The sequence below is a fragment of the Coloeus monedula genome, assembly GCF_965178545.1.
Source record: "Coloeus monedula genome assembly, chromosome: 15".
NCBI classification, from domain to species: domain Eukaryota; kingdom Metazoa; phylum Chordata; class Aves; order Passeriformes; family Corvidae; genus Coloeus; species Coloeus monedula.
The window spans coordinates 2,364,579-2,378,863 of record NC_138795.1 but is presented as its reverse complement, the minus strand read 5'-3'; the positions used below and the strand labels follow the sequence as shown (position 1 = coordinate 2,378,863).

General features: G+C 47.4%; 1 protein-coding gene across 1 annotated transcript in view; it reads right to left on the bottom strand.

The window, feature by feature from the left end:
- ERGIC1 (endoplasmic reticulum-golgi intermediate compartment 1) overlaps positions 1-5,712 on the bottom strand; it is a 58,346-nt gene extending 52,634 nt beyond the window's left edge. Inside the window, exon 1 of the mRNA XM_082291562.1 lies at positions 5,606-5,712. Coding sequence (XP_082147688.1) covers positions 5,606-5,625 — 20 coding nt within the window. The 5' untranslated portion in view covers positions 5,626-5,712. The remainder of the gene's footprint in view (positions 1-5,605) is intronic.
- Positions 5,713-14,285: the final 8,573 nt, after the last annotated feature.

Genomic DNA, 14,285 nt, shown 5'->3' with positions numbered 1-14,285 from the left:
TAAATATGTAACTACCCAACACAGAGCTGTGCTATGGCCCCTGGACATTAATTTAGGAAGTGATGGCTACCAGCTCAATCACATACAGGAATTAGTATTTTGGACAAAATCATTGCAACCTTACTGCTCTTAGGAGTATGTTTGGGTTTAAATTAGACTGAGGAGTTGTGATGATGAATAGACAAACTGATGCTCAGACTTGTGACCTGGCACAGTTGTGAAATCAATTTCCAACCAGATTAATGAGTACAAACCAATAGATTTTAGGTGATTTTGAGTCTATGAAGGAAAATCTTTTCCAAACTAAGCAACCCCTTGGACACCTTCTCATTCACTTTGAGCTTAAGGCACGTAACTCGATTCTAGTATACAGGCTTCAAAAAGAAGGAACCTGTCTTTCATGATCCCCCCATTTTTCTTTTGGCAAGCTTGGGAGGATCTTTCTCTAACCCTTCAAATCTCCCTTCAACCTGTCTGGGCAAGTGGCAGTGTCTGTGGCACAGCTCAGGGCAGGGCACACGCAAACCTTTGTGGTGCCACTGCTGTGCTCAATCCAGCAGCACAACCCAGCAGCTCTGAGCTGTTTGTTCTCCTCCTCCCCGCTCTGCTTCAGCCAAGAACACACCCACCTGCTGCTACCACCCTGTACCTGCTCACAAATGAGCTCAGGATGCCTCTCCTCCAAAGTTCAGCCAGTAATTCAGCCCAAGGAAGGAGTGTGTGCTGCTGCAGGCAGTTAAAGGAAGGTGCTGGGACACAGCCAGCAGGTGCACGGAGCACCAGGATCCGATGGAAACACGGCACTGCTTCACTCTGCAAATGAGAATTCCTGAGCAAACATGGACATTTCCACTGACATTTGACTTTTAAGATGTCAAGTAGTCACCATTTCTGCTGAACAACTGGCAAGTGTTCAAAATGTTCAAATGTTGGCAAACAATTCCAGGACAAGTTGAAGGCTTAGAGAAAGATTTTAGTTGTAAACCTCCCAAGCCTGCCAAAAGAAAAATGGGGGCATCATGAAATACAGTTTTGTTCCTTCTTTTCTGAAACCTGAAGACTAAAATCAAGTTATCTGCATTAAGCTCAAAGTGAATGAGAAGGTGTCCAAGGGGTTGCTTAGTTTGGAAAAGATTTTTCTCCATAGACTCAAAATCACCTAAAATCTATTGGTTTGTACTCATTAATCTGGTTGGAAATTGATTTCACAACTGTGCCAGGTCACAAGTCTGTCTATTCACCACCACAGCTCCTCAGTCTAATTTAAACCCAAACATACTCCTTCTCCTAAGAGCAGTAAGGTTGAAGGGCGTCAGCTTTGGTTAAGACTGAACAATCTGATTTAAAAAAACTCTTCAGGAACTAAAGCGAAGACCTGCCCATGTCCCAAAACAATAAAAATGATCCATAGGTCTGAATCAGCACACCCACATTAAAATATCATTTATCACAGACTTGCCAAAGAACAGCTGACAGTGGGGGCCTGTGCAGACAGAGTAAGAGTTTTTACCTTCCACTCTAGATCAGCATTTAAATCTAATCCTTTCTAAGCCTGGCTCCTTTCCCATGACCTCCAAAATCCGGGTACAGCACACTGTTACTTCATACAGGTTATCACACTGTGAAAAAAAAACAACCAAACCCCAAAACCAAACAAGGAACAATAACAAAACCTTAATGAAAACATCACAATGGTCAATTGTGGGAAATAAATTCTGAATTTCTCAGCTACACATAAAAATAAGGATTCACAGATATTTGCCACTCTATGCCAAACACCTGGCCAGCGCACAACTGTGAACTACCCAGAATTAGAACAAAAACTTGATTTCAGAGTGGCCTGTTTTAGTTTTTCTCAGTGTAACCAACTAAAGTGACCACAATGGTTCAGAAGTTTCAGTATCTTACAAACCCATCAGTAACTCTTCCATGCAAATAGGCAGGTGCAAAGAAAAGCCACCAGAGTGAAGAGAACTTGCAGCAGTGCTTCTCTGTACCATGCCCACCTCCACTGCAAGGGAGTCACTTCATTTTTACATCTGTAATTCTCATTTTCATGGTGTCATTTTCAATACCTGAGCAGTCTGAAGTCCCAGCATGAGCTCAGCCTCCTGCTAACTGGATTACACAACATGTGGGAACCCTTCTGGCAGGCTCACAATCACCACTCAAAATGGCCCAGGCTCAGAGTTTAATCTAACTGCGATTCAAACCATCCTCAGAGGTTGCAAGTGTGCAGGTGACACCAGATCTTAAAGGCTCAAAGGGGAAATACCCTTTCAGCTCCAGTGAGAGAACTCAAAATCCCCAATCAAACACATAGAAAGCTGCTTTGCTGACACAAGTTCTAAAAACCAGGAGATGGGCAAGAAGGAAAAATCTGTCTCTCCCATTCAGCGAAATGGGTGTTAAAACACAGGAAAGAACCAGACCTTCTGGAAATACAAACTGATTTTGTACTTCTGTAGGAGGGCTGGTGTCTTGTGACATGCACTGAACAGACCTGTACTGAAGGCTCCAATGTGGAAGCTGAAAATTTGGTTCTGTACCAACATCACAGCAGGACTGGGGGATTAGTCTGAATGAAATGCTTTGAAAAATGAAAAGCATTAGGTAAATACTGAGTATTATTAAAACCTTAAAGATACTTAGGACAGAGTAATTACTATTCATGTGAGAGTACTGTGAAAATATTGGTTTATTTATGAATTAAATGCAGTTTGTATTAGGAAAGGGAACCACTGATAAGCCAAGAAAACAGAAGTCCTACAGAAAAAAAAATTGTACAAAAAAGTACAAGTAACAAACCAAGCAACTTCCATGTCAGACTCTGACTGATGGACACAACTTCCAAGAAAGATTTTTAAACACTTTTGGTCATTTTGGCTATTTCTAGAAGAGAGGAAAGAGATTGGTCCCATGGAAGTAAATTACTTCCTTGAGTTCTAGTTGGTGAAGAATAAGGACATTTTTGGTCCTGGGCTGTTTTAACTACTTGTCATTTGCGTCTCTGTCATCTCCAGATGAGATCCAGGCAACCTATTCCCCTTAGAGCTACTTTGTGTGGAAACAGAGCTCAAAGCCTAAACTTCCAGCTGGTCTGCAATGCCCCCCTCTATACCTGACGTCAGCTGTCAACATCCTGCCACTCTAAAACATCAAAAATAAAACCCTAAGCGAGGGGGGGATACAAACACAACAAGACCTTGCCTTCCCAAATGTCCTTGGCAGAGCAGCAAGGGACAGGATTCCTTCAGATGCAGCCTGTGGAATGTGTGGCCTCCAGAACACACCACCTTTCCACTTGGAATTTTGGACTCTTGAAGACGTGCAGGGGCACTTTTAAAAGTTTCTTAACAATCCAAGCCTCTAATCATACACAGGCATATAGAACCCAGGGTGCCAAACTGTACCTGCCAAAGGGAACATCCAGCTGAAATCTCTGAGAGAAGAACCTTGTATTTTACATGGTGAAAATGTCATTTCTTCATTCACAAACTTACTCAAGGTGGTGACCTTATTTCTCCAACAGCCTTGTATTGCATGTTCTAGAGTTGTCAGGAAGTACCTGTACATTTTTTTTAACGTGTGCATCATGCTTTACCTACAACAGTAAAATTTTCCAGCCTCAGCAGATTTTGTTCCACTGCCTGCACTCTGAACAAAACCCACAACAGCTAAAAAGGGCTCTAACCTTTGCAAACCTTTTGGTCCTGAACTCTGTTCGTGCTTCTAAAACAGGAAAGTGGTTTGTTGCACGTGACAATAGTTCCTCTGTACTTTAAATATAAAATTCCTGTTATCAATGGCAGCCTTTGAAAAACTCATCTTTGCAGAAAAGCTGAACTTCAGCAACCTTACGTTGTTTGAGAAAGAGCTTTGAAGTGTCTATTTCTAATCCTCCACTCTGAATGACAAAGAAGTTATTTGCAGTTGTGAATCTTTAAAATGCAGATCTGAACTGATGTTTCTGTTTTTGTAACTCATTAACACAAACCCTGCAATTCAGCTTTCACTGAACGTCTTTGTTCCATTCCAAAGTGAAGCACTAGTGCTGTCTCTCAAGATGATTATGCTCTTGGTGAGCCAGTGTTTCCGCATGTACATTCTGAGACCCAACAAAAATTACATTTTCAAAGACACCAGAAATAACATTTTCTTTATCTGCTATTACAAAGTGACAGCCACAGCCCAGGATCTCTTATTGTTCATGCATTTTACAAGGCTGAAAATGGATGGCAATAGGATTCGCAGCTGGCAGAATGTCTCCAAAGCTGAGAAGAATTTTTCTATCAAATTTTTACACAAAAGCAGAAACGAGGCTCTGGGCCCCGGATCCCACATGATCCAGCAGATGCTGTTTCCAGCTTCAGCAAGTTTTCATTCAGAAGCAACTGCCTCCATGTTCAACAATGCCCCATGGATCACACAAGATCCTGTTAGCCTGTATAAATGAGAGGCCTGGTTTAGAATTACAGTAAAAATATAATGCACAACTCTTTGTTTGGGAGAACTAAAACACTGCACTATCACCATTTCCCATCTCAAGGGGGTGCACATGTAGGGGTCATGATGATCCTACATGGAAGGGACTGTAATTAACTGTATATTCCCAAAAATGTACATATTTTTTATTGTAGTATTAACGTTGTAGTAAAATCTGTACAAGAAAAGTCATCTGTGCATCTTCTCTTTGGCATCTCTGAACTTGGAAAGGTGCAAATTGTTGGTTCAAGAACAGCTCAAAAGAGAAAATTAACCCACAGTTGCTATTTTGGCTCCACTGAAGTCAGAGGAGTCTTTCTCACTTCTGCTTTGGCACCTGACACTGCTACGGCCCAGGGGATGCAGGAGCCGCACAGAAAGGCCAAATCCTACAAGTTGCACCTGCTCAAAATGGCAAAACCAAAGGTGGAGGCACTGATGCTGGTTCCCAGCCATCAGACACGTGGCACGGCTTCAGCACATGAAGCCTCATGTGGGAGCCGCGCTGCAAAGAGTGACCCCTTAAAGATGCTCTGGGATCTCCACCCTAAGCAGTGACCCCCTAAAGCTGCTGTGGGAGCCCCACTGTGATCTCCTAAAGCTACTGTGGGAACCCCACCATAAGAAATGACCCTCTAAAGCTGCCGTGGGAACCTCATTGTAAGGAATGATGCCCTAAAGCTGCCATGACCTTCGAAAGGTGCTGCAGGAGCCCCACCAGAAAAAGTGACCCCCCAATCTGCTGTGAGACCCCAGGAACCTGCGGGAGGAGCAGCAGCCCGACACCCACATCCATCACCCCCGAGGTCCTGCTGCTCTTCCCGTCCTGCCCGGGGAACCCAAATTCCACACAACCCCTTGGGCTTGATGGAACGGCATTGTGGACCAAGAACCGCTGGCTGGGCAGAACCTCCCCGTTCCCACGGCCCTTCGTTGCGCACACCTCATTCATCCATCCATCCATCCATCCATCCATCCATCCATCCATCCATCCATCCATCCATCCATCCGCCCATCCTACGCGCACCCGCGGGGAGGAGGGGAGTGGAGCGGCGCGGGGCGGTGGCGGCCGGTCCCCGCGGGGCGGGCGGGCTCTGTCGCGACTCTCGGCGACACTCACCTCCTGAAGTCAAAGGGCATGGTGGTGGCGGTGCTGGTGGCGGGCGGGCTGCGGGAGCCGCCGCCCCCGGCCCCGGCTGTCGCCTCGCTGCCGGCGGCTGCAGGGCCAGGAAGTGACGGCCCCGGCCCCGGCGCCGCGCAGCCCCAGCCCATTGGGCGGCCGGGCCGGCCGGGGCTTCCGCCGCCGGGTTACGGGAGCGGCGGCCCCGCGGTGAGGGGTGAGGGATGAGAGGTGAGGGGTGTGGGCGCAGGGATGCGGGATTCGGGATGCGGGATTCGGGATGCGGACGGCCCCAGGGCCCGCTGAGCTCCCCGCGGGGTTCGCGCAGTTTGCGGGGTCCGCTCGATGCTCCCCGTGCTCCGCTCGGCCGCGCGGCTCCGAAGGCGCTGCCAGCACGGAAGCACGGAATTATTTCGGTTGGAAGAGAGCTCCAGGATCATCGAGCCCAAGCTGTGCCCCATCCCCACCTTGTCCCCAGCCCAGAGCACTGAGTGCCACCTCCAGCCCTTCCTTGGGCACCTCCAGGGATGGGCACTCCAAACCTCCTTGGGCAGCCCCTGCCAAGGCCTGAGCACCCTTTCCATGGGGAAATTCCTGCTGCTGCCCACCCTGAGCCTGCCCTGGCCCAGCCTGAGGCCGTTCCCTCTCCTCCTGTCCCTGTTCCCTGCGAGCAGAGCCCAACCCCCCCGGCTGCCCCCTCCTGTCAGGGGCTTGTGCAGAGCCACAAGGTCCCCCCTGAGCCTCCTTTGCTCCAGCCTGAGCCCCTTTCCCAGCTCCCTCAGCCGCTCCTGGGGCTCCAGACAGGAGTGTGGCCGCTCACAGGGGCGAGGTGTTTCAGGCTTTGTCCGGCATCTTTTGCACTCTCGGCATCACAGTAATAACAGCTTGTGTCAGTGACTGCAGTGTCTGGAGACAGAGCCTGGCCACGGTGACAGACAGGGGAAAGTCTCACACCTCCAGGTGCCCACGCAGGAAAGAGGAGCACCCACCCCTCCATGCCTCTGCACCCTTTAAGTTTAGCTTAGATATTAGGAAGGAATCGTTCCCTGTGAGGGTGGGCAGGCCCTGGCACAGGGTGCCCAGAGCAGCTGTGGCTGCCCCTGGATCCCTGGCAGTGTCCAAGGCCAGGCTGGACAGGGCTTGGAGCAACCTGGGACAGTGGGAGGTGTCCCTGCCCATGGCAGGGGGTGGCACTGGGTGATCTTTAAGGTCCCTTCCAACCCAGGCCATTCCATGATTCTGTGATAAGCTCCTTTAGGGCCAGCACAGCTCTTTCACCTGCTCTTGGAAATCCTTTTTTTTTGCAATTATACTGGAGACAAGGGATTAAAGTAAGAAAAAGCTCCCCATTCGTTAGGTGAGGCATTTCCCCAGTCTTTCCATTTTGCCCACATGCCTTTTTCTGGCTGCATCCCTGTCAGGTTCAGTGCAATGCACGAGGCACTGCTCCATGCACCATCCCCATTCCTTCCCACAATTGTGTCACCAGCTAACAGCATCCCTCAGGGAGGTTTTGCTGCAGGTAGTGTGACTGCTGCTGTGTTCAGAAGCGCTGCCACTCACATGCAGTGCAGATTAGACTGCACTGCAGGAACAAAACACAGCTCTTCTTGACTTTTAGGTCTAAAAGCAGGGCAAGAGAAAAAAGGAAATGGCAGCAATCTGAGTATGCTACATACTGCATTTTTAATTGATTCTGCACCTTTCTTCTTCTTCCTCCTGCTGTCATAATTTCTTTACTTAGAGATGCACATCTTTCCATTTTTTTCCTTTCACACAGAAACTAGGCCCATACTTGGCTAAAAAAAAAAAGAAATTCAGATTGAAACAAGCAGGGGAAAACTACTGAAGAGACAGAGCTGTTAATCAATACCATTTTCATTCAAAGAAAGAGATAATAATTCATGCTGGGAATATTAAAAACTAAACTGGAGGAATCCCAAGTATGAGGTAACACAGCATAATCCCCCAGAAGCCCAGAGGGAATAGATAAAAATACCTAATTGGTTTGGGTTTGTTTTTTTTTAATCTCAGACACCTAAATTATCCATCTGCATTGTGCGAGCATATTCAGCAGATTGCTAACAGATCAGCCACGAAATCCTGCTGCACTTTGCATTGTGCTCCAAAAGTGAGCAACCCACTGAAATTAATGAGACAATTCTCATCTCTCATGAGGTCAAGCAATTGCACAGGCATAGCCAGCGGGGACGATCCGTAGTGGAAAAAACCAAAACAAACAGTGCCTGTCGAGGTGGTTACACAACCGAGCGCTCGTCGGGCTCCTGGCAAGGCCCCGACATCATTAGCTGTTATTAACTGTCCTGTGCAGAGGCATCAGCTCTCTCGGGAGCCAAGAGAGTGCTGAAGGGTTTACAAAAGCTCTTCACTTGTACAGTAGATAAATCTGGAGGTGGCCTTGAAGAGTTCTCCTCCTGCAGGCTCGAGTCTCAAGAACACGGCGCAGCGAGAGCTCACGTCGTGGGGATTTTTATTTTCCACTGAAAGGTCAAACTGAAGAAAGCAACGGGCTCAAAGCAGCTTTGCAGTTGGGTCCAGCTCTCTCACATCCTTGCCAAGGGAAGAAGAAGTTAATGTCCTGAGATAAGACCCTCGTCACAATATTGTTTAATTACATAAGGCTTCTATCGAGGTGGAGATAAGAACAGGAATTTGTCCCCAGTCCAGCTGGGTGCGGCAGCTGAGCTCATGTTGAGTGTTAGAATGGGAACCAAAAGCAAGGGGTTTATTCGAGGTGGTTGTCACACCATTAGAACGGCAATGAGCAAACTGATACTGACAACTGGTGGCAAAGGTAACTTTCTTTTTCATGGGAGCAACAAACCAACCTTTTTCTGGCAACAGTAGCCTTAAAACTATTGTTCCTCTTCAAATTGCATTGGGAACGTTCATAGAGCCAAACTGCTACTCTGAAACCAGTAAGTCCCTATTTTCAGACCTCTTTAACCACCAAGAAACCAAAGCAGAAGGATGAATTGACTCACCTGAGACTACAGAGTAAGATCAGCTTCAGTTCTAAATTAGCAAACAACTCCCTTCAGTCCTAATTCTTTGTTCATAATTCTTCTTGCAAAAAAGAATATTTTCCTCATGACAGTTCACTTTCTTACAGATAAATCAGATCATGGATGAGTCTATCTGAATTCCTGACTAATGCCTCACAACAACAAAACTGGTACCTCCTTCCTATGAAAAAAATAGTGCCCAAAAAAGTGCTTTATTTGAATCATCTTCCTGGTTATTTATTTAATAAATTTGTTTATGCAGGTAAAATGATTCTTGTCCAGGTTTCTGAGATATTCTTCATTTCTAGATGATACACTATTCTTTAGCTTTAACTTCACATTAATAGAGTTAATATTGATTTATAGAGTTTATATTAATCCTTGATAATTCAGTCTGGAGGAGACTGAGGGGAGACCTCCTGGAACTTCCTCCCAAGGGGCAGCTCCGATCTCTGCTCCCTGGGACAGGGCTCAGGGAACCACGGGAGCTGTGCCAGGGGTGGGTTAGGCTGGAGATCAGGAAAGGCTCTTCCCCCAGAGGGTGCTGGGCACTGCCCAGGCTCCCCAGGGAATGGGCACGGCCCCGAGGCTGCCAGAGCTCCAGGAGCGTTTGGACAGCGCTGCCAGGGATGCCCAGGGTGGGGTTGTTGGGGGGTCTGGGCAGGGCCAGGAGCTGGACAGATGATCCTTGTGGGTCCCTTAAACCCAGCATATTCCTTGATTCTGTGATTCTGTGAATTTTACTTATTTTTGTTACCTCAAAGTTTTCTCTTTCCCAGAAAAGTGCAACCTCGATCCTTACCTGTTCAGCACGGTTTGGGGTGATCTAACATCCTGTAACACTCAATAAAGCCAATCTATGATTTCCCTTTTTGTTTTGTTTGGGATTCCTTTTACACAGGGCTGAGTTTTATTTTAGCCTCTGACTCCTGCCACAGCTCTTGCACTGGGAACTTACTGCAGGTGCTGTGACTGGGTCATGAGCAGCATTGTTTGCCAAAGGTAAAGCAGGGTACCCACAGTCATCATTTGGGTCACTTAGGCTTCGTTCATCAATTGGGAATGTGAGGTGACTGTTAGGAAGGTGCAGTGCTTATTCACTTACGCCCCTTCTGCTACAGAGGTGTGCAAAAACAGAACCAAAGGCTGCCCCGTGGCTTTTGTTTGGGATGCTGTGTGGCAGGGCCCAACCCCAGGCCGTTTTCCCCGGTGCTTTCATTCCCAGTTCACAGCACTGGTGTGGCAGGGTGGGCTGGGAATCGGAGTGAGCGCATTGCTCTGCAGGGCGTGTGCCCTCGATTATGTGTTGTGTTCTGCAGGGTGTGTCCCTGGCTGCCCGGAGCCCTGAACACAACTGCCGCTCAGGAAAAGGAAAAAACATTGCCGAGAATGAACAGAAAAATGTTATAAAGCGTTTTAAAAATATAAATAACAGCGCAGAGGAAATCTTTCTGAAGGAACAGGATGCGCATGGAGGTGAAGAATTCAAATACAAGTGCTGTGCTAAGTATAATCAGTAATGAAAGTTCAGCCCTTCCTCTTAGGATTTGGGTAAGCTACATGTTGGCAGTACTTTCCAAATTCCAGGGAACAAAAAAGCAAGCTTTAAATGTTGTCTTTAAGTCCTGTTGCAGTGTAGTTTGTTTATCACATATGTAATGCTGCCCATCTATTTTTGTGAGATCGGACTTAAAATATGCAGTAGAATAAATGTACTCAATTCACTGTGTAAGTTCCTTCTTTCTTGAACAGCTAAGCTTTTTCCTTAAGAAGACGTAACAACCACCTCTCTTCTTCCTGCTCAATAGGCAGAAGAAATAATCCGATTATTTTTCAGTCACAGGGATGGGTACAGCTGATGTGTATGAACGTGGAGAACAGGGTCTGTGCAGCCACATGGCCTCTTCCTTGTCCTGTGACAGTGGGCAAATGCTAAGGGGAATCTGCCACGTTTAAAGCCCTTAGAAAATTTACCCATCCTTTTAATGCGAACTGCCTGTTTTCAAGCCTGCTTCCTGGCACGTTTTGGGTGCCAGGAATTTACTATGGGAAAGTCACAGTGAGCAGAACATTTTTTTGTATTTTATTTCTTTTTTCCACTGTGGAAACAAACGCCACAAGGAAGTTGCAGCCCCTGTCACAGGCTTACCTCATGCTTTGTACAGCATCCCTGTAGTGGTGAGTGTTCAGTGGAGTTCAGGAGACTGCAAACACCCGACCAAAGGTCATGGCCAAAGGGAGATGCGAGTTAATAGTTAACCAGGGTGAAGGCCTGCATAGAGGACTTTGAACACTAAGGGGGCTGGATCTCAAGGAGTTTTGGGATTAGCAGCAAAGCAGAGTTGAGGATCAGAACCTGATTCTCAAGGTGTAATGCTCTCTAGTGAGTTAAATGCCTGAAATTCCCTTCACACTGGAGAGAAATAGTTCAGAACCTGGACTTGAAGGCCTCGAGTGCCCTTAGCCTGTGCACTGATGGTGAGATTCCTACACTGGCCAGTGGGAAATACTCAGGAGAAGGGGAGCTCTGGATACCTCCCTGTGAAACTCGAACAGGACCACAAAGTGTTTGCTTGTGGGCTTAGGTAACACGTTTGGCATCAACATCTAAGCTAGTCTTGTCAGTGAAAATATGCCTGGGAGATGAGCCACCCCTCTGCTTTAAATACTCACTGAGTGCTGGAGAGCACTTCCCTGGAAGTCGGGTCTGGACCTTTGAACACAGAGTGCTGTGAGAAACTTGAGGGCATGAAAGGAAGGGGAAAAAATGTGCTCTGCCCAGCCTCTGAAGGCTGAGCCACTGTATAACCAGAAGTGCAGAATTTCTGGTATCGGGTTAGGGCTTTTACCTTGGGAAGAGTGACTGTACTTGGATACTGAGAAGGGGTCCATGACTCACTGATGTTAAATACCTATAAGCACTCCTGAGAGTTCCCTTCTGCTGGGTACAGCAAGCCTGGGAAATGGAAGGTCTTGAAGCCCTTCCTGACAAAAGCCCCACCTGATTTCTGGACCAGGAGGGAAAGAGCAGCTGGCGGAATTGAGCCCACCCAGAGCAGCGGGGCACAAAAAGGCGCCAGACCTTGCGGCGCCTCAGGAAGCATTCCCCAGGAGCTGTGGGCACTTACAGCATCTGACGTAGCTCAGGAGGGCAGGCAGAGCTTTCCTGGGTTGCTCTCATGAGCACAGGCGCCAGCAGTCTGCAGAAGTTGCACTTTAGTGCCTGAGTGCCGTTTTGGATCTCTCCCAGAGCTGCTGCATGGGCAGGCTCTCAGTGGGCGCTCAGGCTCAGCAGGGATGGGGATGCTGTGCCTGGCTTGGTGTATTGAGAGTGACCTCTCTGAATGGGTGGCTCCTTCCCAGGTATGAGCTGTGGAAGCCGGCTCAGGCACCCAGCTGCAGGGTCAGGTGGCTGTCGAGCTCTCCTGTGGGCAGCAATACATAGAAACCAGCTTTTTACAACAGAACGACTATGGGAGCATTCAGCAGCACTAGGCCATCACAAAGACCCTCAGGCAGTAAACAAGCGAACCAAAACAACAACTGGACAAGGTGGAATTTTTCAAACAAGGCTCTGGAAGTTTCCTTGGAAGACTTGCCAACTCCTGCTGTGGGCAGCCAGTCCTGCTACTGCAGCTTAGCGGGTTCTCTCCCATCCTTTGACCCTCTGGAGCTGGCCCTGTGCGTGAGATGTTGAATTGCACTTCCCTGACTTACTTTGGCATGTCCTCTGTGCTGCCTTATCAGCGTTCTCAGTGATTTCCTCCAGATATTGTGTAGCTGAGTAAGCCCAATGGGACGTTACAGACAAGAAATACGCTGGGTTTTTTTCATCTTTTTCATAGTAAGGATATGGATTTTTAATTGCTGCCTCTCCTGCAAATGAGACTTGTGTTCTCCTTGTTCTCACTTGGTCTCTTGGCACTGCTGTGAGGGTCAGTGGATTGGGGAGATTTTGTCAGTGCTAAAGAATCTGTTGCAGAAATCAGGGTGTGGCCAAAGAAAAATATTTCATAAAGAGGTTTGATTAACCCTCTAATGAATTAAAGCAGAAATCATTGTCTCTGGCCTTGTTTGGTCTGCGGGGACGCCTTCCACTACCCCAGGTTTCTCCAAGCCCCATTGAACCTGGCCTTGGACACTTCCAGGGATCCAGAGACAGCCACAGCTTCTCTGGGCACCCTGTGCCAGGAGCTCACCACCCTCACAGGGAAGAATTTCTTCCCAATATCCCATCTAAACCTGCTGTCTTCCAGTTTGAAGCCATTCCCCCTTGTCCTTATCACAACATGCCCTTGTAAACAGTATCTGGCCTCAGATTTGGAGTGGGATTAGTTTTTGGTGGTCGATTCCAGATGCCTTGTGATCCAATCCTTGGTGCCAGCTCCAGCAATCACCACTTGGCCAAACAGAGACTCCAAATTGGTGACTGTCTCAAGGTATTGGCTTGAGATGGGGGTGAGGAGAGTGCTGTAAGACACAGAGCATGCAAGAAAGAGTGGAAAGATATGAATGAATGGAGAGAGAGACTGCTGGAGATGGAAACGCCCAGCAGGAGGGAGCTGGGAACAAATGAGAGCACGCATGTAGGCAGGCCAGTGCAGGAGCCTGAAGGTGAGGATAAATTTCAGCTTCTGGCAGAAGCTACGAGGAGATGTACTTGGGGAGGCTGAATTGTCAGAAATGAAGTGAAAGGTCCCCTTCAAATGACAATGTGCAAAATCAGAAATCTCTGAAGCAACCTGACTCGAACCAAGCAACAAATAAACCCTTCCAGAAAACTCCTCCAGCCTTTAGAGGAAGGCAGGCCCAGCAGTCTCCAGACCTCTCCCTCACCAAAGAACACTCCTTTCATCCTGTCTCTGCTGCAGCCACTTCATGGTTTCTTGCTCAAGCTTCTCACAGGAGAAAGAACAAAATCCTGTCCTCCTCACGCTGTGATGATAAGCCTGCAGTGGAGTTAGCCAGGATTTATTTTAATTGGACTTTTTCACTTTTTTCCTGGCACTTTAAAGTTTATGAACGGAAAGGATCAGTCTGACTCAGAGACTGGGCTACTTCCAAACATTAATCTTAGCTGCCATATGCTAATGCAGCTTGGCTCTGGTGCATCCTATGCTGTAAATATGTCTGTACCTTTCATCTGTGGTGTCAGAGGCCACTAAAGGGAACTCGACAGACTTTTGGGCAGATTGTGATTGCCTGACATGGAATCTGCAGGCATTGGATGAGGTTCTGGGAGGAAGAAGGCCTAGAAAACATCCGTATTGTGTTCCCTTGAAGTTCCTGTTTTACCATTCTGAAATATTGGTTATAATGCCCAGGGAAATTCTTTGGCCTGTGCTGACTCTGAAATCTATACACAGATTTGGGTTATCCCAGCACTGAGCTCTAGGCAATAAACCTTGGAATATTGGGTTGGGTTCAGTGGTACAATATTTAGCCCCTTCTGTTTTGGTTGGCTTTGTTGTATGGGTCTAACAAACACGTAAAGATGACTGTCCTGCTCATCATGACTTTTCCAGCACTGAAACATGAGTCTCTCATCATTTGTGTTTCACTTTCTTCCATTCTGCATCCCAAATGTTTCCATTCTACTGATTTCAAATTTTATTCATTGTTTGAGGGCGTGCACTGAAAGTATTTGGTATTTC